Below are 25,401 nucleotides of genomic sequence, written 5' to 3'. Positions count from 1 at the left end.
TCAATTCTTCGGTGCTCAGCCTTCTTCACAGTCCAACTCTCACATCCATATATGACCACAGGAAAAACCATAGCCTTGACTAGACGAACCTTTGTTGGCAAAGTAATGTCTCTGCTTTTCAATATGCTATCTAGGTTGGTCATAACTTTCCTTCCAAGCGTCTTTTAATTTCATGGCTGCAATCACCATCTGCAGTGATTTTGGATTAAAGGGAAGACAAATTTTATGATTACTGAATAAATAGATAATGGCATTAGAGACAAAATCAATTTACCTGCTTGTGTAGAACTAAGTATCCTTTTTTAGTCATAGATTATAGGTGCAACCCTGCTCAGTGCTTGAGATTAAAAGCCAATAATATACAGAAGGAGAAGTAGTCACATAGTGATGAAAAATAAAAATACCCTCAATGCACCATAGTAGCACAAAAAGGGACAGAGTTACTGTAAATTTAGTAGTAAAATGACAGCACCAGATTAAGAAAATTATGAATTTACTTTCTCAATTGTATAAAGAATCGCTTCCAAAGTATAAGGGCAGCCATCAGATTCCATTCACAGGAAGTTAGAGAAGATACACAAATAGCAAGTGTGCACATAAAGGATACCCGGCATCAGTAGACATTAGGGAAGGTGCAGATGAGGTCTGTGTGGGCTGTCACTGCACACCTGGCTAGAAAGAAGCTACAATCAAAAAAGACCAACACCACCAAGGATCAGTGAGAACATAGGCAAACCAGAACTCTTGTATATTGCCAGTGGAAACATTAAATGGTAGAGCCAGTTTGGCAGTTTCGTAAAAAATTAAATAGAGTACTAATCCAGTGACCCAACAATTTAGTCCTAGGTGTTCACCCAAGAAAAATAAAAACATATACAGTATCTACAAAAAAAAACTTGCATGCAAATGTTGAGAGCAGTGTTAATTGCAAATAGTCCAAATGCCTAATAACAGAATAGCTAAGTAAATTAAGTGTATCTAAATAGTAGAACACTATAGAAATGTTTTTAAAAAGAAAATGGACAAATTGGAAAATATATAGAGAGAGTGATAAACTGATCAAATGTAATACCACAATTTGCAAAGAACAGAGTATTTGGAAGAGGGTTAATCTTTTATGGCATTAATAGCAAACCAGTTATTAATAGACATCATGGTATAAAGAAGGGGGTTAGATTCTCTTCGTAAACATCCTTAGACTTCCCGGGGGGCACTAGCGATAAAGAGTCCTGCAAATGCAGGAGATACAAGACTCACGGGTTCAATTCCTGGGTCAGGACTATCCCTTGGAGAAGGAAATGGCAACCTGCTCCAGTATTCTTGCCTGGGAAATCCCATGGACAGAGGAGACAGTGGGCTGCAGTCCATGGGGCTGCAGATTTTTAAACAAATTTGAAAACCCCTTCCTGGGTTTAATATAGTCAAATATTATTTTTTTCTCCAGGAGGTCTCCTTTTATTTTTTTTATACTAATATAAACAAACAGAAAATTTGCAGAGAAATGGGACACTTAAATAGTTTCAAAGTACCACCACACAAAATACACGTGAATTACAAAGGCCAAAAAGTAACTTTACAGTGGGGAAGCCTCAGAGACAGCACCTTGATCAAAGGATCAAAATGAACATCATTAATAATGAGACAAATGAATATTATGTGCTACCTAATAAGATGCAGTGAGGTCTCAGCTTTATGATATGCTATGGGACAGAGCTGGTGGTCTGCTGCTACTTCTGTAGCCCTTTTTGCCAGAACAAACCCATGGAACACTTTTTAAGGAATATTAACCTATATTGAATGTCCCTTAACTTTTTTAAATTAAGCAAAGAATCACTTCAGATTGCTAAAAATAAAAAATACATCTATTTGAAATGATTTTGATCTTAAATAAAATTGGGGGTGCTTCCTAAACATCTTTAGGCTTCCCACGTAGTACTAGTGGTAAAGAATCCACCTGCAAATGCAGGAGATGCAAGACTCACAGGTTTGATTCCTGGGTCAGGACTATCCCTTGGAGAAGGAAATGGCAACCTGCTCCAGTATTCTTGCCAGGGAAATCCCATGGACAGAGGAGACAGTGGGCTGCAGTCCATGGGGCTGCAGATTTTTAATGACATGGTATCAATTTAAGAGTTGGAATATAGTAAGTCCCCTATATACGAGCCTTCAAGTACTGAACTTGCAAAATGAGAATGTACATTTGCGTGTCCAGTCACGTTAAAGTATGAGTGAAACTGCAATTCGCCCTCCGTCTCCTGTTGCTGACGATCCTTCAGCTCTCCCACCTCCCTCCTCTCCCACCCCCACTCTGTAACTCTTCTTGCCTGTTCACTGGATGCCAGCCCCTGGATGCCATCTGTTGTATGGTACTACTGTACTTCTCAAGGTACTTTACTGTAAGATTAGAAATGTTTTCTTTATTTTTTGTGTTTGTTTTTTATGTATTATTTGTTTGACAGTATTATTACAGTACTGTGTAGCCAGTTGTGTTAGTTGGATACCTAGGCTAACTTTGTTGGACTTAATGAACAAAGTTGGACTACGAACGTGCTCTCAGAATGGAATTCATTTATATATTGGGGATTTACTGTACTTACTGCTGTATTTGTCATGTTTTAGATGATTATATAATATCTGACACTGAAACCACACGAGTGTGTTCTATTGTTTTCCCTTTTAAAAGAATTCCCTCTGATTTCGCCTTTCTAGGAAGTAGACTATGAAACAATGAAGAATCTTGACTTGAGCATTATCGTCACTAACAAAGCAGCTTTTCACAAATCAATTAAGGATAAATACAAGCCGACATCCATTCCCATCAAAGTCAAAGTGAAAAATGTGAAAGAAGGCATTTATTTTAAAAGCAGCACAATCCGATTTCACACTAGTGAGAGCATGGAGAAATTAAGCCAGGGCCAAATACTGGGAAAATTTCAAGTTTTTGATGAAGACACTGGAAAAGTACCCAATGTAAAGTAAGAGATGGTTATGAATATTATTTCCTTGTTCTAAGTTACTTTGAATGCCTCTTTTCAAAAATCATAATGGAATTTGGACACTTCAGTTCTTTGAACCCTGCCTTTGGGGGCCTACAAACCTCAAAAGGCCTGTAAATGAAATTCCTGGAGTTGTGTGGTCACTGAGAGGCCAGGTGTTTCCCCAGGAGCCCCCTTCCCTCCATGACCCGAGTGGGAGGCAAAGGCTGGCTGGGTTCAGAAAAATGATGCTGATGAACCTATTTGCAGGGGAGGAAAGGAGACACAGATATAAAGAAGGGACTTGGGGACACAGTGGGGGAGGGAGAGTGAGAAGAATGGAGAAAGTGGCATCAACATACAAAGACTATCGGGTGTAAGATGGATAGGTAGTGAGAAGTTGCCTGTAGCACAGGGAGCCCAGCTTGGTGCTCCGTGATGACCTGGAGAGATGGGATGGGGGAGGGGAGGGAGTCTAGGGAAGGAGGGAGTGTATGTATAATTATGGCTGATTTGCATTGTTGTATGACAGAAACCAATGCAACATTGTAAAAAAAAATTTTTTTTTAATGTTTAATTAAAAAAAAAGTTCTGGGTTGAGAAGGCTAAATAGCAACAAAGAGAAAGTTCAGAAAGAAACTTTCTAAAATCTGTCTTTAGAGGTAAGAAAGTAGCAAGTAAAATTTACTGCAAGTTCACTTTACGTAATTTAAGTGGGAAAAAAAGCTGCATAATGCATTAAAATTTTAATAATGGGGAAACCAGTTTTAATTGATCATCAGCCTTGAAAATTGATCTTGATTCAAACCAGGCTCTTTGGTCCAGGGGTTGATAAAACTTGTAACATTTGTCTTGATCCTGGTGACCTTTATTCAGAATATAAAATATTAATATAAAATATATTAATTATTAATATAAAATATTATTCTTTATTTATTAAGAACCTACTAGATGCCTGAAAAGAAATGATACAAACGAACTTCTTTACAAAACAGAAAGAGACTCACAGTCTTCGAGAACCAACTTATGGTTGCTGAAGTGAAGAATGAGGGGGACAGAATAGAGTTTGAGTTCAACATGTACACACTGCTATATTTAAAATTGATAACCAACAAGTACCTACTCTATAGCACAGGGAACTCTGTTCACTGTTATAGAGCAGCCTGGATGGGAGGGGAGTTTGGAGGAGAATGTATACATATCCATGTAAGGCTGAATCCCTTTGCTGTCCACCTGAAACTATGACAACATTGTTAATTGGCTATATTCCAATACAAAATTTAAAAAAAAAAAATTTTTTTTAAGAACTATCATATGCCAACCCTGTACTGTACCCATTTTGTAGCAGCGCCTTAGGTTTGCATGATCCATTCACATTTGCAAAGTGAGTTTACATCTTAGCTCTCAGAGCCTTGCCATCAAGAGATGACTCTACAGAGTTGTAATTTATGAAGCTCTGCTTACCTGTAGTTATTTGGTTGAAGTTAAGCTTCCCTGGTAGCTCAGCTGGTAAAGAATCCACCTGCAATGAAGGAGACCCTGGTTCAATTGCTGGGTTGGGAAGATTCCCTGGAGAAGGGATAGGCTACCCACTCCAGTATTCTTGAGCTTCCCTGGTGGCTCAAGACAGTAAAGAATCCGCCTGCAATGTGGGAGACCTGGGTTTGATCCCTGGGTTGGGAAGATCCCCTGGAGGAGGGCATGGCAACCCACTCCAATATTCTTGCCTGGAGAATCCCCATAGACAGAGGAGCCTGGTGGGCTTCAGTCCATGGGGTCACAAAGAGTCAGACACAACTGAGCATCTAAGCACAGCACAATACAAGAATCCTCACCTGCCACCCAAGATGACTGTTAGGGGGCGCTGCAAGTATCCCGCTTGGCGTCGTTGAAGGGCTTGCAGTGGCTGACCCGGGGCAGCCCTGTGCTTCAGACGTGCTCCTGATGTCTGCGGCCTCTGTGGAATCCTGGATGTCCATCACGTGGCTCCTGTTTTCCTGCCGTCAGTGCCAGAGTTGTTCGGTTGCTTCACTCTGCTTGGGCCTGTGTCCCTGGGTGCCAGCACTTCACGAAACACTGCCGACCTTAGCAAGAATGGGGATATGGAGGAACCTTTTCAACAGTCTCTTTCCTTTTGGAGAATCTTATAGAATTCATCAGCCAATAGTAGCAAATGACCTTTTTCCAAAATAATATTAACAAAGTTTCCATTGTGTTTTCTGCAGTGTCTTGGTGATCCTTTTTTGTGCAGCTTACCTTCAGGCAGTCCAGCTTCTCTTGAGTTTTGTAGCCTAATTTTTATTTCTGTGGCTCTTAAACCTGAGGATGCACATTCCTTATGACTTCTCAGACTGTCCGCTGAGAGGCTTAAGTGTTCTGATTAATTACTCTCCAATAATACTGTGGCTGTCTGCTGGAACTTCTGTTTCCATCTACCTATTTAATTTTGGTTGGTGTTTTCAGTAGGAGTTATGACCGTATCAAAAGATGATGTGTGCTACCTTGAAAAATAATGAACCATGTTTTCTTCTCAAAAGTACCTTATTCTTTTTTTTTTTTTAGAAACAGTTTATTCTTTATCATACAACTTTAGAATGAGAGTGATCTTAAAGATTAAGTCAAACCTTATTTTACAGATAAGGAATGAGAGGCACAGCTAAGTGAAATAATTTTCCAGTATTCACCTAATTGAAATGTCAATGAGAACAATAGAAGAAACATTCTCAACTTTGTCATGATTTACTTTAACTGATTATCCATGTGCATCAGTTGTTACGGATATTTGACATGACACGTGAGCCACCATCCTACTTTGAATGGTGTCTAATTTTAACAATAGAAAACAGAAAATTCCTTAAATGAGATCACACAAAGCATTCCATCGTGAAATGTGATTCTTACCACTGTAGCTCTGTCCTGGTTATAAGTATAATGTGGGAAAACATTGAGCTAAGTTCAAGCTTTAAAATTCCAGCCATGAAATTCAAAAATATTTGTGACTATCCAAATGTATCATTTACTGGTAAAATTATTAAAAGGCAGGAAAATTTAGTTCAAGTGTATAATTGGAATTTTTTAATGGTAACTATAAATAAATATTGCTGTATGTTAGCCACTAATTTTTGTGTGCCTAAACTGCCACTTAATACAAAATAATAATCTGATTGCTTGAACCAAATACTCATATGTTTATTTAGTTTATTTGGATACGTTTTAAACTCTATGGGATTAAATTAACTTGCTTTTGTGAAAACCTATGAAAGTTCTACTTGCCTTCCTGAAACTGTCTTTCTGCTCTAATTTTCCTTTGCTTTGAGAGAAGAAAACCAGAAGTCACCTTATCAGCTTTGTTTTCACTTTTAGCTGTTTCTAACCAAAAGAAGAGTATTGCTCCTAACAACCAACAATATCCCCCAGATTTATTTATTTGTTTTTTAGTTGAAGGATAATTGCTTTACAGAATTTTGTTGTTTTTTGTCAGACATCAACATGAATCAGCCATAGGTGTACATATGTCCAGCAAATTTAAAGCACTTCCATTTAAGGCATTGATTTTTTTAAAAAAAAACTGTTATTATTAAATATTGATAACATGCCAAGAAACAACAAGATGTAAGGTAGCTTTTCTCTATGAGTTCTTGTTGGGTGACTTAAGTTATCCTAGAAAGGTTAACTTGAAATTTAAGGGAAACTAGATTGAAAGCTGTAAGACAGGCTAAGAGCAACTCATAAACCTCCCAGGTGAGTAGGCAGGGGGTGGTTGCCCTTGCACACATGCCTGGGGTGCGTTACGGAAATAAGGAGGATTCCAAAGTAGCTGTGAGACAGTGATAAACAGAGGGGCTTTTAGGATAGTCTCAAGAAATTTAAAAACATTCCAAACATGCCTGTTATAAGAACATATATACTAAAGCAGAAATTAAGCTTAAAAGAGTTATAGATATTATAGTTTATCCAGAGTTCAGAATTAATTTTCTCTTTTCTAACAGATATGCCAAATTTGAAGATATAGACAATTGGATCTCTGTGAATTCTGCCACCTCTGAAATTAAACTCGTGAAGATTCCTGATTATGAATCCAGATATGTCCAAAATGGTACATACACTGCAAAGATTGTGGCTATAACAGAAGGTAAGTTATTAAAGAAACATCTTTTCTTGGTTATATGTATTTAGATTTTATTTTCCAACCACGGAGACCTTTGTTTTGGCCTTATAGAAAGGTCACATGGGTAAACCTTCACATTTCTACATATTTAGTGGATTAAAAGACATTACTTGATCTGAGTATGAAAGCACATCTAAGATAAGAAGTGTCCTAATTTGGATACCAGTTCTCCTTATGAAATTGACTAGAGAATTCAAACCATGTCCATTTTGAGCAGTATGACCAGAATGTACTTTTTTTTTTTTTTTTTCCTATTTTTAAGAATATCCTAGAAAAACCATCACTGGCACTATTGTTATCAATGTTGAAGATGTCAATGACAATTGTCCCACACTGGTCGAACCTGTGCAGACTGTCTGTGACTATGTGCCGTTCGTGAACGTGACCGCTCAGGACCTGGACGGACCCCAAAACAGCTGGCCTTTCAGTTTCTCCATCATTGATAAACCAGCTGGAATGGTAGAAAGATGGAAAATAGTACGCCGAGAAGGTAAGCAAAAATCACTAGACTATATATTTAAATATATATTTATATTTAACTTATATTTAAATATTTATATTTAAACATGATAGAAATCTATTTGCAAAGCAAATAAAATCTTCATAATACAGTTATTTATTTGCTTTGCATAAATTGTATTTCCAATACAGTCAAGTTTATAAAATGAAGTTCTGAACCTCAGGCGTAGTGTCTTTGATCTGCCTAATGATAAATAATCTACCTGGAGGGAAAGAAGAAAAATAGATGTCTAATACCTCTCTCTCTTTTTTTTTTTAATTTTTATTTATTTATTTGATTGCGTCAGCTCTTAGCTATGGCATGCAGGGTCTTCCTTGTGGTGCGTCGACTCTCTAGTGATGGCGCAGGCTCAGTAGTAGTTGTCCGGCTTCCCAGGTGGCGCTGGTGGTAAAGAACCCGCCTGCCAATGCGGGAGACATAAGAGACATTGTTTTGGTCCCTGGGTTGGGAGGATCTCCTGGAGGAGGGCATGGCAACCCACTCCAGTATTCTTGCCTGGAGAATCTCATGGACAGAGGAGCCTGCTGAGCTCCAGGCCATGGGGTCACAGAGTCGGACACGAGTGAAGCGACATCAGGCGCACTCACGCACGCAGCAGTTGTAGTGGGCTGGATCCTAGTTCCCAGACCGGGAGTCAGACCCACGTCCCCTGCATTGCATTCTGGATGCTTAACCACTGGACCACCGCGGAAGTCCCCTCTAATATCTTAAAAGTAGCTGGGTATTCCCCAAATCACTCTTGAAGTAGTTGTCTCATAAGCTTGAGGAGTACTTTGCCTTTCTAAGCACAGTAATCCTAGTAGGTGCCTTCTAAAAATATTGAGGTATGGTAATGATGATTCCATGAAAAATAACACTGGTGGAGTATATACCATGTGTCAGACACTCTGCTAACCCTTCTTGTGCTTTATCACATTTATTCCCTACCCCATACCATCATTCCCCGATCACAGCCGAGAGAACTTTGACTTAAGTAAAGTTAGGTAGCTTGTCTGAAGTCACAAAACTGGTGAGTGATGGACGTAACGTTGAAAGGAAGCTGTCTGTCCTCCTGCCCCCATGCCAGAAGGATGTAAGCATGTATCCAAATCTTGCGACATACTCCCTTACTGACATGTTCTTTTGGGTTTTGAATGCTGAAAAATAATCTCTAGAAGACTCTCTTGTTTTAAACAATTGGTATTCATTTCAGAAGGTTTTAAATATAATACCCCAATTTTTCTTAACTTATAAGTTTACTGTTTTTTTCAGTTCAGTTCAGTTGCTCAGTTGTGTCCGACTCTTTGCGACCCCATGAATCACAGCACACCAGGCCTCCCTGTCCATCACCAACTCCCGGAGTTCACCCAAACTCTCGTCCATCGAGTCAGTGATGCCATCCAGCCATCTCATCCTCTGTCATCTCCTTCTCCTTCTGCCCCCAGTCCTTCCCAGCATCAGGATCTTTTCCAATGAGTCAACTCTTCTCATGAGGTCACCAAAGTATTGGAGTTTCAGCCTCAGCATCAGTCCTTCCAAAGAACACCCAGGACCGGTCTCCTTTAGGATGGACTGGTTGGATCTCCTTGCAGTGCAAAGGACTTGCAAGAGTCTTCTCCAGCACCACAGTTCAAAAACATCAATTCTTCGGCACTCAGCTTTCTTCACAGTCCAACTCTCACATCCATACATGACCACTGGAAAAACTATAGCCTTGACTAGACTGACCTTTGTTAGCAAAGTAATGAGCATAAAGCCATAGAGAGAGAGAATTATAAAGGATGTTTTTACAACAGTTGAAAAGTTTGAATATGGATTATATGTTAGATATTATTATATCAATAATTAATTCTTAGAAGAGCTTAATATCCTTTGGTCTTAGAAGGTATATGCTGAAGAAGGTCATGAGATCTGCAACTTACCTTAAAATAGAGGAGTAGGATGGGGAGGGAGATGGGAGGGAGGTTCAAAACGAAGGGGATATATACATACCTGTGGCTGATTCATGTTGAGGTTTGACAGAAAACAACAAAATTCTGTAAAGCAATTATCCTTTAATTAAAAAAAAAGTGTGCTTGTAGAGAGATAGTATTGTTATAAAATGTAAACAATTCATGAAGAGTATATCAAATTCATTGTATCAGTAATAGTCTTTCAAGTTTTCTGTAGATTATGTTTCAAAATCTCAAACATACCACGTTGGGAACAAAAAGGATGGAACAAGATTGGCCCATTGTTGCAAATTAGTTGACTCATTGGAAAAGACTCTGATGCTGGGAGGGATTGGGGGCAGGAGGAGAAGGGGACGACAGAGGATGAGATGGCTGGATGGCATCACTGACTCGATGGACGTGAGTCCGGGTGAACTCCGGGAGTTGGTGATGGACAGGGAGGCCTGGTATGCTGCGATTCATGGGGTTGCAAAGAGTCGGACACAACTGAGCAACTGAACTGAACTGAACTGATTAAAGCTGGAAATGGGTACCATGAGGGTTAATTATGTTCTTTCCTTGATCACCGTTTGAAACTTGCCTTGATAAACTTCTTTTAAGAAATGGTAGGATAGGAACATCCCTGCTGGTCCAGTCGCTAAGACTGAGCTCCTGATGCAGGGAGGCCGGGTTCGATCCCTGCTCAAGGGAACTAGGCCCCACAGGTGCCAACTAAGAGTTCACATGAAACGCAACTAAAGATCCCAAATTCCGCAATGAAGTTCAGAGATCCTGCAACTAAGACCCAGTGCAGCCAAATAAATAAGTATTTTAAACAGGAAAAACTAAATTTAAAAAAAATGGTCATTTAATGGAAATATCATTTAACCCACCACTTATTTGGCACTGTATCCCAGTAATGGAAAGAGTTCCTAGCATCAGATAGATCACACACATTTGTTAACATTAGTCATCATAAAAGGAAGGTGTGTTCAGAAATGATTCTGTGATCTTCACCTGCATATTTGGACTAATCTCATCGAGCACACTGTGAATTCAATAGAGGAATTATGGAATAATAAAACTAACTGAAACAAAATATGATGAGCAATTAAAGAATGTTTCTGTAGACTCAGAGATACAATGAACAAACTGATGGTTACCACTGTGGGAGGTGAGTAAGGAGGAACCAGACAGGGGTAGGGGATTAAGAGGTACCATCTGCTATGTTAAAATAAACAAGCTGCAAGGATATATTATACATCACAGGGGTTATAGCCAATGTTCTACAATAACTGTAAATGGAGTATAACCTTTAAAAAGTGTGAATTGCAGTGTTGTATACCTGAAACTTATATAATATTGTAAATTAAATATACCTCAATAAATTGAAGAAAAAAAAAAGAGAGAATGTCTCTGAACTTTAATCTTGCCCCTTTCTTGGTAACCACTCACTTTATTTCCTTTATTTTCTTGTCCCTTACAGATAACAACGTGCTACTACAACAAACCAAAAGACAGCATGGGACAAGTGAAATTCACTTCCAGATCGCAGATAGTCAAGGCTTCAGCTGTCCTGAAGAGCAGATCCTTAGGCTCACAGTTTGCAATTGTGTGGAAGGCAGCGGCTGTGTGAAAATGTGGGCTGACTCCTACGTTGGCTTGGGGCCTGCAGCAATTGCACTCATAATTCTTGCCCTTCTGCTCTTGCTACGTAAGTATTTTAAAAGCTGTACGTTCCCTTTCGGGGGCCTTCCCAGGTGGCTCAGTGGTCAAGAATCTGCCTGCCAAGCATGAGAGTCGGGTACAATTCCTGAGTCAGAAGGATCCCCTGGAGGAAGAATGACAACCCACTCCACTATTCTTGCCTGGAAAATCCCATGGACAGAGGAGCCTGGTGGGCTACAGTCCATGGGTCCGTGAAGAGCTGGACATAACTGAGCACTTCCTCTTTTAGTAACTTCTAGTGTTTTTAGGATTTTGTTACTATGGTACTCATTGATTTCTTTAGTTTTTCTGTAATCACACTAGAATGCTATTGAGGGTGAGAAGGGAAGCAAGAATTGATCATTGCTCAATTCACCAAAAGTTATCAGAGCTCTCTTCAGAATTTTGTTTTATAAAAATGTATCATTTCCTGATTTCGGGAACCAAGAGTATTAGACATACGTTTCAACCTTGTGGGTGTCCCCACTTTGTTAAGCTCTGTGAGGGAGGTGGGGTATCTGTTCTTCCACACACAGTGCCTTGTGCGTGGAAAGCTCTCAGAAAAGACTTGTTGCGTGGTACAAGGTTATTTTACAAACTCCTCTGATTCCCAGCAGTTCTTGTTTTTCGCACACTTGACTTGTCAGAGCTCCACCTCCCAACAGGCTCCGCTTGGCTTGCCCCTTCCCCTGCACCAACAGGAGCCAGACCCTCTGAGCACTTACATGTTTCCCAGCAGTGACAACCGGCCCGTCCCTTCCTGCCTGCCCTCCAGTGCCTTCCAGTGACTTTGGGTTTCCTTTCATGGAAGAACAGAAGACTGCAACCTGGGGTCACATGGAACCACTCCACTTGCCCACTGCCCATGGGCAGACCACCACCTCCAAGGCAGCCTCCGCTATTTCTCTGTTAGAAGAGGGTGCGTCCAAGCCATTAGTAGGTGTGCAGCTGAATACACAGCACTCAACAGTTTGCAGTGCACTTTTACATCATCATCTGCATTTAGTGGGTTAAAATACTGACCTGATGATAATGACTTGTCTCAGCTGACCAACCTGGGATTCCTTGCACTACTGTCTCACCTCAGATTTCCCAGGGTTTAATGGGGGTGCTTAGCACATGGCAGACACTTCATAAACATTTGCTATCTTCAGTCCTTTTATTACACACAGTAACCATAGTCGGTGAAAGTATTAGTCACTCAGTTGTGTCTGACTGACTGCAACACCATAGACTGTAGCCCGCCAGGCTCCTCTGTCCATAGAATTCTCCAGGCAAGAATACTGGAGTGGGTAGCCATTCCCTTCTCCAGGGGATCTTCCTCACCCAGGAATCGAACTTGGGTCTCCTGCAATGCAGGCAGATTCTTTACCTTTTAGGCCACTGTGGAAGCATATGCTAAAAATTAAAGTGGTTTTTTAAAAAATTAAGCTATTAAATTGATTTTGATGATTTGGATAGTGTCAAATCCAGTCTTGATGTCCCACTGAGTGACCACAGACAGTGACCACAGTCTTTGTGATGGACAGGAACTCTGAATCTGTAAGACTCCCTCATCCTGCTTTTAGGCTTTGGTATGACTCACCCAAAACAGACTTGGTGAGTTTGGATCAGGGGAAGAAAAGAAAAACAGAAAAATAGGGCTATAAGTAAGTGGAGACTGAACTCTAGAAAGTGATATGCAAATTCCAAAACTATGCAAGATAAATTCAAAAATCGGTCAAGACTAACCTTCTCTGTGCTGGATTTTGTTTCTATGCAGTTATACCACTTCTGCTGCTGGTGTGCCATTGTGGAAAGGGCGCCAAAGGCTTTACCCCCATCCCGGGTACCATAGAGATGCTGCATCCATGGAACAACGAGGGGGCGCCACCTGAAGACAAGGTCAGATAATCCAGTGTCAGTGGAGCGTGTCTTCTTTCCTGCTTTAAAGGAGTCTTAGGAAGTGTCTCTGACATCATAGGTCATGAGCGCAAACTAGTTCCTACAGATTTCATTCACATGCCTTCGTTAAATACAGCCTACTTTGTATCTGTTGCCAGGGCAGCGTTGAGGTGGTTTTGCTCTACTGCCACAGGTCCTGAGTTACAGAGAACATAGACAGAGGGTCAGGTAGTGATGCCGGGAATGTAGAACAAAGGCTAAAGTGAGCAAGAGTGTGTAGGGGTTCAGGTAGGAAGATTTGTCCCAATATTTAAACGGGCAGTCTTTCATAACCAGGTGCTTCTCCATTTCCAGTCCACACAATACATAAGGTCTGCAGAGGTACACCCACAGCCCCCGTGACAGTTGTAAAATGTTGCAAAATCCCCTTCCCTACCTACTTACTGGCCGTCCCAGGTGGCACTAGTGGTAAAGAACCTGCCTGCCAGTGCAGGAGACAGAAGAGATGTAGGTTCGATCCTAGGATGGGGAAGATCCCCTGGAGAGAGAAATGGCAACCCACTCCAGGATTCTGGCCTGGAGAGTCCCATGGACAGAGGAACCTGGCAGGCTACAGTCCATGGGGTTGCAAAGAGTCGGACATGACTGAAGTGACTTAGCACACAAGAGAATCAGAAGATAGAGCAGAGATCTTCAGAAGACTCAAAGAGGAGTCATTCAGACAAAGTTTTTACTAATTTGCCTTGGGCAAATATCTTACTCCCTTCATATGCTTGGGCTTCCCTGGTGGCTCAAATGGTAAAGAATCCACCTGCAATGCAGGAGACCCAGGTTTGATCCCTGGTCAGGAAGATCCCCTGGAGAAGGAAATGACAACCCACTCCAGTATTCTGGCCTGGAGAATTCCATGGACAGAGGAACCTGGCGGGCTACAGTCTGTGGGGTCACAAAGAGTCAGACACGACTGAGGTGACTAACACTCTCGCCAGCTCACTTAGCTCAGACGGTCGGCGTACTGACCGTCCCTGACTCGATGGTATGTGCTCTCACAGGTGGTGCTGCCTCTTCTGGGGGCGGATGTCAGAGATGGGGCCGCGGTAGGCGCTGGGGCAGGCGGAGGTGTGACAGCCAAGGAAGCCATCGTGAAAGGAAGCAGCTCTGCCTCCTTTAGCAAAGGGCAGCAGGAGATGTCCGAGGCGGAAGGCTGCTGGGAAGAATACAGAAGCCTCGTCTCAGGCGGGGCCACCCAGGTTACTGGGACGACCGGGGCCATGGTGACCTCGGACACCTTCAGGACCACGAGAGCCACGGGGGCAGCCAGAGAAGTGGCCGGAGCTCGAGCAGGCGCAGTGGCGGTGAACGAGGAGTTCCTGAGAAGTTACTTCACTGAGGTAAGCGTTGGTTTCTCAGTGTGGGAGAAGTTGCATCTATATGTGAATGTGATGTTATTAGGGAAATCATTCTCTTGGGTCTAAATGGGACTGTGTTCCTTTGAAGAGGGTGCTTAGAGGCACTGAAGAAGGAGAGATGAGAACAAATTGGTTCATTTTGTGGTGGTGACAAGTGACCTCACAGGTTTGCTTCTCACCAGGGCGTATTTCCCACAGTCATGCTTTTGCCATCCAGTGCAGCTCTGCTCAGCTTGTGCCCAGGAAGCTCCCGTCCTTGGGCTGCAGAGAACAGAGCAACGAGAACCCGGTAATAGCACCCCTAAAGCCACGGCCTTTCCCCACTCACGTGTCGTTGGCCAGAGCAGGTCACATGACCAGGCTGATGTCAGTGGGTCCGAAAGTGCGGTCCTCTGCAGAGCGGGTAGGGTGGGAGGGGAGAGACTACGTAACCTAAAACACACAGTCTACTACGCCTGTTTAAGTGTTTTCTTTTGAAGGCAAGTACTTGGTTCACCATTGTGGCGAGTCACATAAAATTAGGAAGAAAGTTGCAGCAAAGATGATGCAATGCAGTCGGGAAGTTGATGCCTGGAATTAGGAATTAGAAGCCTTTCTGGAGAACACAATCAGGCTTGGGCATGGGATGGGCAGAGTCAGATTGCTAGGGACCCAGTGGGCTTCTAGAGGCCACTTTATTCCTGCCACCTCCTTTCTACATGGCCACAAAGTACCTGAGTGCTTCCCTGCTTTCTGCTTTCGTCCCACCTGCCCACCCCCAAGTATCAGCTAGACCCCAGGGAGATGGTGGTTTGGTCAGTGTCAAGGAAAAGTGCTTCCCATCCGTTTTCTGTCTCATGGCCAGGCTCCATTCTGGTACCCTGTTTGTTTTATTTCAATATCTTTTTCCCACTCAGCTCTAATCCTGCGTGAGTCAGTCTTGATTATGTATGTGTGTGCAGCTTTTAATTGGGAAATAATTTCAAACTCCTCTGGAAATTTGCAAGAATAATATAAAGTTTGAACTCCTATGTACGCTTTACTCGGGGCTTCTCGAGTGGTGCTAGTGGTAAAGAACCTATCTGCCAGTGCAAGAGACATAGAGATGCGAGTATGATCCCTGGGTTGGGAAGATCCCCTGGAGGAGGGCATGGCAACCCACTCCAGTTTTCTTGCCCGAGAATCCCATGGACAGAGGAGCCTGGTGGGCTTCAGTCTATGGGGTCGCAAACAGTCAGACAACTGAAGCGACTTAGCATGCACACACACACCCTTTGTTCAAATTACCCAAATGTTAGCATTTTGCCACGTTTGCTTTTGCTTGCTTTCTCTCACACACACGCACATGCACACATCCTCTTATGTCACCATGGTACAGAGACTTAATGACAGATTCCATGTCTCGGTTTAGCCGATTATCCCAGGAATGTCTTTTATAGCCGTTGTTTTTCCCATCTCAGCCACTCTCGGGTGCTGCTTTCCATTTACTTGTCGTGGCCCTTGTGTCTCCTCTTAATCCGAAACCGTTGCCTCTGCCTTTCTCATCTATTAATACTGTTTTAAGAATACAGGTCAGTCGTGTGGTAGGATGTCCTTCAATTTGTGTTTCTGTGATGTTTCCTTCTAATTAGAGGTTTCACATTCTGAGCAGGACTCGAGAGCATTGTCCTTAAACAAAATGTGTCACTGGTTATATGCCTGTTTCTCTTTCTGTTTCAGAAAGCGGCCTCTTACATCGGGGAAGATGACATGCACACAGCCAAAGACTGCCTTCTGGTTTATTCTCAGGAAGACACGGAGTCTCTCCGGGGTTCCATCGGCTGCTGCAGTTTCATTGAAGGAGAGCTAGATGACCGTTTCTTAGATGACTTAGGGTTGAAATTCAAGACCCTCGCTGAAGTTTGCCTGGGTCGAAAAATAGAGATGGATGCGGAAATTCAGCAGAGGGCAAAACCCGCGAGAGAAGCAGACGGGAAGGTGGTTTCACAGTCCCTCTATGAGCAAACCAGGCTTAACTCCGAAAATGCTTACGCCTCAGGTAGCAGCTTTCAGGGTCCCAAGCCTTTGCATGAGGCAGACACAGAGAAGGTAACTCAGGAAATAGTCACTGAAAAATCTGTTATATCCTCTAGGCAGGCTCAAAAGGTCGCTGCACCACTTCCTGATACACTGGCTTCCGGTAGCGTGATAGTGACCGAAACGTCCTATGCCACAGGCGCCACGGGGCCCCCTAGTACAGTGGTCCTGGGCCCCCAACAGTCCCAGGGCCTGATCGTGACCGAGCGGGTCTACGCCCCGGCGTCCACCCTAGGGAACCAGCAGTACGCTAGTGAGGGGCACGTGGTGGTCACCGAGAGGGTCATCCAACCCCATGGGGGCACGTCTGGCCTCCTGGAAGACACCCCGCCTCTGCCCGATGCTCACTATGTCATGGTGCAGGAAAGAGAGCGCTTCCTCACCCCCAGCTCCAGCCTGCAGCCCCCGCTGGCCGCGCCCAGTGTAGCCTTAGGTCAGAACGTGACAGTGACGGAAAGAGTGCTGATGCCAGCCTCCGCTCTACAATCTAGTTACCAGATCCCTGCCGAAACCTCGGTAATGTCCAGAAAGACTGTGGCTTCTGCAGCTGGAGTCCCGGGTTCCCTGCCAGACTCAGGCTTAGAGGAGTCTAGTCATTCTAATTACACGATAACCACGTCTTCCACCAGGGTCTCCAAGCAGAGCACCATCCAGCAGTCCTTCTCCTAAGCAGCCGTTAGCCACACCAGAGTTTAGCCAGCAGTGACTCATGTCCTGTTCTCAAAGGACCTGGCTTTTCAAGAGCCTTGTAGATGTAAGGGGCATGCATCCTATGGGCCTCAAATTTTTCTCAGTCTCTATTACGCAAAGAGCCTCACTGTCTCAGCTTCTAGGATTGCACTTCAGAGATAACCCAGGACTTCCTGAAGGGACAGAATGATGAAGCTGGTCTTAGGTGCCTTTGAGTGACTTATGGCCAAATAATACTCACAAAAAAAGTTAATTAGAGAGTAAATCTGGCTTCTGATTTATCAGATTCACAGTGTCTGTAGTGCATGAGCCTTCTGGTAGAGCCATCCGTGAGACTGAGTGGGTTCTTAGCCTGCTGTGTTAACATTTAACTTTGCTGTTCTGTGTTCCATACTTATCTGCACCTAGCAGATTACCAGCAGCTTTTTTATCCAAAGATACTGGTATAGTCTGAATGACCTGTTTTGCTTGTTTGGTTTCTTTAAAACTAGACGCCCTTCAATCCATGTAAGGTTAATTGAATTTTGGGACATGATATGGTAAAACAGTGTGTGTTCTGTGCATGTAAGTGTGTGTAGGTGTGTGTGTGTTATATGACCTTAAAAATAGCATCATTCCTTTTCTTTGTCTCTCAGTAATCATGGAAATATTAAATACTTCAAGTTCAGTAGAATAATCCAGGGCGAAATTCATAAATATAAAATCACTTTATTTTTATAGCAATAATAGACTATTAAAAAAACTCAGGATACATTATCTTCTAATTCAGTAAAACACAGTGAACCATATGCACTGTGGTAAGAGCCCTTTTCACAGCTGTATATCCTCAAGTGCCTACCGTGGGTGCCAAGTCAATATGTATACAACTAGGCAAATTTTAGAACCTGCTCTCTTTTTATCTACGATCGCAAAAAGAATATTGGAAGTCCTTATAATTGCTGTAATTTTGAGTTTGAAATTATGATTTATTCCATGTCTCAGTGTCATTGGCTAGTTGGCCATGGCTGACTACGTGGACTATTGAATATTGTAGAGCTGACCTGAATTTCTGCAGCATCTTGCCTTTCTTTCTGAAAAGTGATCTGGATGTTTTGGCCAAATAAATAGATTGTATTTTTATTCCTCCTTGAAGAAATGATCCATTACAAGTTTCAAAGTGTAAGTGCCTATCAGTCATCAATTATATAAATATTCTCCACAACAAAATAATTTCCATAAACTTTAAAGGCTGTAATTTTGTGAATTTTGAGTATATTTCACTAGGAAAATGAAATCTTGGAAAACTCATTTTATAGCACATTTTTAAAAAAATATTGATGACCTGTGTTATGCAAAAGATTTATACTTTTCTACTTCCACTAATATGCACAAAGAAAAAGCAAATATTTTTAGACACCTTAAACCTGTGGCCAAAATGAAGGTCTCTCTTTGATACTCTAAGTTTTGTACTCTCTACTTGCAACTGTTGCTGCTTTTGTCTTTGCGTTATAGACTTAGTAATTATTGTTTGCCAAGTCTGCAACAAGACCATCACTACCATGTGAACTTGTGAATGCGAACTGCATACGCCAAGCAAAACCTGGTCTTAAACTTCCTATACATAAAGTCATCACATTTTCTAGATGATTTTCTTTGTTCCTGAAAAGGTGATAATTTGTATTAGTTTTTACATTTGTTCTACAGAAGAAACATTATATTTGTATGTATATCATCAAAATATTTAAATAAAAAAATGATCTTTGTGCAGCCCTCTGCCTGTATCTTTTTATTGCCCCCATCATATTTTACAAGGAATACAGCCCGTCGTTAGGGAGGAGTCAGGTGTTTGTGGACCTTGGTGTTTTAATTATTAACAGAACTGCTTACATCCTGCTCAGCCAGACTCCCTGGAAGAATATATTTCCCTTCCTAAGTAGGGTAGAACACAGAAGGCCCGTCTGCAACTTGAGTTTCAGATCAATAATGAATAGTATTTTTAGTGTAAATTATGTCCCATAGGTAAAAAATTACCTTTTTTCTGAAATTCAAATTTAACAGGGAGCTAGCTCTGTATTCTATTTGCCAAGTGTGGGAACCTTGTTCTAAGGGGCCGAGGTTTGCTGTCTGCCCAGAAGGTAACAGTGGAGGAACCAGTGGATTTAGCCGAAGAAGTCTTGCATATCTGACCCCAAGAGATGAAATCATTCAACCAAAGTAGAGAGGCTGTTTTAATTGCTTATAGCTTACAAGAGAAAAGATGCGTTTCTGCCTAGACTGAAGTGTCACATCAGTAAGTATTTCATAACACAGGTGCGTCAACACATCGTAAAGTGTGAAGCCTGCTCTGCTGTAACCCCTGGACTCCTATTCCGAGTGGCACATGGGAGCAGTTCTTCATTGATTTCATGAAACGCTACAGACATGCCACTCACCATGACATCAAAATTTACACAGTAAACACTGCTCATCAAGGGTCATCTAGAAATGAGGGGTTTTCACGTAACAGCTATGAGTTAAATATTCCTTAACACAAATTTCTCAGTTTCACTATATTGGTGTATCTAAAATCCTCTGTATGATTATTGATTTTTTGTCTACTTTTTCCATTAATTGTTGAGAGAGGAGAGTTACACTCAGCAGTTGATTGTGGTTTTCCCTGTTTCCTCTTTATTTCTGTTTATTTCTTAACAATACTTTGAAACTTGTTACACCTGTGTTGTTAGATACAAATACATTTAGAATTATTGTCTTTCTGAAAAATCGACTCATAGAAGGTCTTCTCTCTGGTTATATTTTTTGTCTTGAATCTACTTTCCCTAATATTAATGTCACCACACCAGCTTTCTGATGCCTATTGTTAGCGTGGTGCATTTTTTGACCCTTCTACTTTATATTTCTATGTGTGATTCTTGTAAATATCATACAGGTAGATCTTGCTTTCTTACGGAAAATTTTAATCTACTTAACAGCAGTTATTCACATGGATGACTTTAAACCTTCCATCTTGGTCTTTGTTTTCTCTTGGTCCCGTCTGTCCTTATATTTCTTTGCCCCTTTTCTGCCTTCTTTTGTGTTCTGTGTGTTCTAGAATTCCACTCATGGTTCTTCTACTCACCTTTCAACTATACTTCTTTGCGCTTATTTAATAACCGGTTGCTTTTGTGGAAATCTAATTAAAACCAAAATCTCCTGCCAACCTAGAAAAACTCACAAAAATAGAAAACAGTTTTATTATGGAATAAACACCAAGTCAGAACGTGATGAGCGTCACAGGCAACGCATAAGGAAACTGCAAAGATGGAAAGAAATCTCTTCACCAGGCAGACACAACTGATTACTACTTGTTCACAAAATAAACGATAGGTTGTCCTCAAGCAAGGCTTACCAGCACCGTTTTCATACACAGCTCATCTTACATTCAACTGATAGCTGAAGTGGCCATTGTGTTTGTTGATGACCTTTATCCAAAGAAATAAAACTTCTAATATCTATGACAGGTAGCTAGTTACGATTTGGAGCCAGGCATCAGGTGGCACTAGTGATGAAAAGAACCCATCCGTGAGTACGGGTAGATGGAGGAAACAAGGGTTTGATCCCTGGGTCCAGAAGATCCCCTGAAGGAGGGCACGGGAACCACTCCAGTATTCTTGCCTGGAGAATCCCACGGACAGAGAAACCTGGCGGGCTGCAGTCCACGGAGCCACAAAGAGCTGGACACGACTGAAGTGACAGCTGACACACACCCACACACCCACAGAGAAAGGGAGAAAAGGGTCCTCACTTCCTTAATGTTCAAAGAGATGGCTCCCAATCCTTGAGAAAGATACCCCTGCTTGTAAAGCTGGCAAGAGGCTCACTTAGTTTTGAAAAGATCAATACACCATCTGAAAGGGGCAGAGAAAGAATTAACAATGACAAGTTTTCTAAAGAGGAGTCAGGGAGGGTACATTTCCTTTTTGCATGAGGAAAATCCCATTTTTTCATTTTTAAGATTTCTACTTGCTCTTAAATTCTAGGGCTGCACTGTGAGTGGCAAATGACTAACTGAATAATGCAAACACAGACCATTTTTATCATTGTGGAGAGGTTTTGGGCACCATAGCTCTAGAATTACAGTGTGCATCTTTATTGTAGTCTGCCTTCAAATATTCTACTTCACGACGTACATAAGCTTTGAACTTTCACTTCGTGGATTTTGAAACTCACTAGTCTCTGAGCTTCACACCCATACTGTCATTCAGAGACCCTCAAACGTGGTCTTCCGTCCCCCACCCCTTCCTTGATACACCTCAGTGACTGTTATGCGTTATTGGCGTGCAGATTCTGAAACTCCCTCAAGTCCATTTATGAGTGGAAATGGACTCAAAAGTTCACAGATTACAGAAGCCCCACACACCCAGGAATCAAGTGGAGAAAATGAGGAATATACCTCTTATGAATCCCTACACACCGGGAGTTGTCGATTCTCCAGATGTGCCTTCGTGTTGTCCTCTGCCCTTCCTCACCTGTTTTAACAACAGATGCTTCACCAGGCATCCTTGCCCCCTGGCTTGTAGATAGGTTTGGCCAGTGCAAGGCATTGGCTGGAGATTGGAGAGGAAGAAAAATAGGATCCGGGCATTTCTTCCCCATCTCCTACTTCCTGCACCAGCCAGGCGTCTCTCTACCACAGCAACTCCCTGACTTCCCTTCTTCTGCATCTGGAGGCCTGCTGGTGTGACCGTCTCCTCCTCAAATGTCACCAGGCTTCAAGTGCTGGATCATCCTACGAGGATTCCCCCACCTGCCCCACCTTTTGAATTTGATGCACTAAACCCCCATCACATCTGTCTGCTTCCCAAGGGGACACTCACTGACTCAGGATTCAACAACTAAATGATGATTCATTTGTAAAGTCATAAGAGCGACTTCCCTGGTGGTGCAGTGCCGGGGTCCAGCCCCGGTGGATCCAGGGAATTCGAAGCGGGGACGGCGTCGTCGAGGATCAGGAAACAACTGCTTAATTAAACTTTAATTAAGGATATAAAGAGTAATAGAATAAGGATAGCTCAGTGAGGAAATTCAGTGGAGAAAAGAGGCTGAATAATTCAGCCAGAAGGTGAGAGAAAGAACGACATGGGGAGACCAAGTTTCGGTGAACAAGGCCCACACTTTATTTTCCAAAGTAGTTTTTATACCTTAAGTTATGCATAGAGGATAATGGGGGAAGGGATAGAGTCATGCAGCAAGCCAGGCTTTCTTCCTGCAAACTTATCATATGCAAAAGCTTAGGTGATTTGCATCATCTTCTGGCCCGGAGGCCTGTTAACATTTTAAGACCCTTTCTTCAGAAAACTTATTTTTCTCTAAAGGTGATAAGTCAAGTGCCACCCTCCAAAAGCATTAGATAAAGTTGCATAAGGGTCCCAGGTTACAAACATTAAAGCTACTATTTACACCAATTATATTAATCAGTACACTGCCAGGGACACAGCAGGTAAGGGATATGGAGACTTAGCAGCAAACATTGGCCCAACAAGTGAAAAACCCTTCACCAATACAATTTCTAATCAATCTTTTAACTGCTCAAAGGAATCTGTATTTAGACAGTTTAGAACATCTCATGCCTCTCACAGTTGGGAGGCTCTGAGCAATCACATGTGGCCGGAAAAACCTATTCAGGCAGGCTAGAGGATTTCCAAAGGAGTTTGTAGGTTGAAACACTGTCACACCCAGGAATTATTAACTGGAGCTGTAAGCTAACTCTTTTTTCAGAGAGAGGTAGTGGGGGACAGCCCCTGTAAAGTCAGAGGTGTAGGTGAAAGCACAAAGCAGAAAGTAGGCAGATTCTGGTTTTGGGGGTATATGCTCGAGAATTTCCAGGGAGAATCCTGAGGCTTGATCCCGCCTTTGCGTATGCCGAGCCTCCTTCCTCATGACCTTTGCCACGGGCAGAGCTCGCTCCCCATAGTCCAGTGGTTAAGAATCAGCCTTGCGATGCAGAGGACTCCAGGGTTCGATACCTGGGCAGGGAACTAAGATCCCACTTGGCGCAGAGCTACTGAGCCTGCGGCCAAAACTGGAGTCTGCGCGTGCCAAAATGGGGAGATCCCACATGACACAAAGACCCAGTATAGCCAAACTAATTAACAAAAGATCATAAGAACTCCTGTTTTAAATTCTATTATATCAGTCATCTTGGACTGCCAATACAAGCACCTCAGACTGGGGAGCTTAAACCATAGACATTTATCTTCTCACACACATCTAGAGGCCAGAAGTCTAATATCAAGATGTCAGCAGGGTTGGTTTCTTCTGAGGCCTCTTTTCCTGGCTTGTAGACAGCTTCCTTCCCCTATATCTTCACTCTGTATGTGTCTATGTCCAAATTTTTCTTATAAGGACCCAGGTTATACTGAATTAGGCCCATCCTGATGACCTCATTTTTACTTAACTATCCCATTTTAACTTAGCTCCACATGTAGTCACATTCTGGGGTTCTAAGAACTAGGATTTCAACAGATGAACTTTGAGGGAACAGAACTCAGCTGGTAACACCCAGTAAACAAACAGCGTGCATGCACGCTCAGGCACTTCAGTCATGTCCAGCTCTTTGTGACTCCATGGACTGTAGCCCGCCAGACTCCTCCATCCGTGGGCTTTTCCAGGCAGGAATACTGAAGTGGCTTGCCATGTCCTCCTCCAGGGGATCTTACCGACCCAGGGATCAAGCCCATGTCTCCTGCGACTCCTGAGTTGGAGGCAGAATCTTTATTTGCTGAGCCATCGGGGAAGCAGTAAACAGACTTAGCCTGAAAAGCTGCAGTTTTTTTTCCCATGTAATCCAGGAGTTTCTTCATCCAACTACTTCGTTAATAATTAACACAGATTGCTTGAAACAGTAATAAAATTTAAAGTTGGCTTGAAAGTAGCCTGAATGAAGAGACTGCAGAGTATCTATTGAATCTTTAGAGAAAACTTCAAAGGCAATCAAAGCAAAAGTACACTTGTAATAGGTACAGGTAGGTTCCAGAGTCCAAGACCTACGATTGTTGACACCCCAGTTCAGCGGCATCAGACACGGGCTCTATGTAGAAAATTTCTGCTTCCTCAGAGGTTGTCGCAGCACTACAAATGATTCTTCAGCTAATCGAGGGGAAGCATAATGATGCTCTCCCATGGAAGCCATTCTAAGGATTAATTTTTTTTTCACTTGCTTCTAAGGCTTCTATACAGAGCTCATGGGGCCTTTTTCTCTTGTAGTCTAAATTTAGGTGAGTACAAATTATTCTCCCTCTATCTTGCCTTCCAGTTTTACAAAATGATGTGTGCTCAGTCACTCAATCATGTCCAGCTCTTTGCGACCCCCTGGACTGTAGCCCAACAGTCTCCTCTGCCCATGGGATTCTCCAGGCAAGAATACTGGAGTGAATTACCATTTCCTTCTCCAGGAGACCTTCCCAACCCAGGGATCAAACTCCGGGTCTCCTGCTTGGTATATGGATTCTACACCACTGCACCAACCGGGAATCCCACTATAGTCACTATGCTGTGATAAATCATAATGGAAAAGAATATCTAAAAAGAATGTGTGTATATTTGTGTGTGTGTGTGTGTAACTGAATCACTTTGCTGCACAGCAGTAATCAACACATTGTAAACCAATTATACTTCAATTAAAAACATATTTTAAAAAATCCACATTGGAAGATTTGCTAATTAGCATAAGGGATAGAAGTTTGTTAATTGGTGAAGTAAGTAGTAAATCAATCTTAAAAGAGATCAACCCTGAATATTCACTGGAAGGACTGATGCTGAAGCTGAAGCTCCAGTACTTTGGTTATCTGACTGAACAGATGATTCATTGGAAAAGTCCCTGATGCTAGGAAAGATTGAAAGCATAAGGAGAAGAGCCCATCAGAGGATGAGATGGCTAGATGGCATCACCAATGCAATGAACATGAATTTGGGCAAACTCCAGGAGACGGTGAGGGACAGGGAAGCCTGGTGTGCTGCAGTCCATGGGGTTGCAAAGAGCTGGATGTGACTGGGCGATTGAGCAATCACAACAAGTGGTTTTGAGACTGGCGATTGTTGAGACATTGGGTACATCACCCCCTAACAT

General features: G+C 42.3%; 1 protein-coding gene across 2 annotated transcripts in view; it reads left to right on the top strand.

Moving 5' to 3' along the window:
• DSG2 (desmoglein 2) overlaps positions 1-19,064 on the top strand; it is a 52,716-nt gene extending 33,652 nt beyond the window's left edge. For both annotated transcript variants that reach the window (XM_086372882.1, XM_086372883.1), the window contains exons 9-15: positions 2,710-2,975; positions 6,965-7,107; positions 7,406-7,633; positions 11,060-11,287; positions 13,043-13,164; positions 14,217-14,555; positions 16,272-19,064. In XM_086372882.1, the coding sequence (XP_086229008.1) occupies positions 2,710-2,975; positions 6,965-7,107; positions 7,406-7,633; positions 11,060-11,287; positions 13,043-13,164; positions 14,217-14,555; positions 16,272-17,297 (2,352 nt within the window). In that variant the 3' untranslated portion in view covers positions 17,298-19,064. The remainder of the gene's footprint in view (positions 1-2,709; positions 2,976-6,964; positions 7,108-7,405; positions 7,634-11,059; positions 11,288-13,042; positions 13,165-14,216; positions 14,556-16,271) is intronic.
• The last annotated feature ends 6,337 nt before the right edge of the window (positions 19,065-25,401 follow it).

This window comes from Bos grunniens, chromosome 24 (genome assembly GCF_055505025.1).
Source record: "Bos grunniens cultivar Pamir isolate PY7600 chromosome 24, Bosgru_T2T1.0, whole genome shotgun sequence".
Classification (NCBI taxonomy): Eukaryota; Metazoa; Chordata; class Mammalia; order Artiodactyla; family Bovidae; genus Bos; species Bos grunniens.
This window is presented reverse-complemented; position numbering and strand designations above follow the sequence as displayed.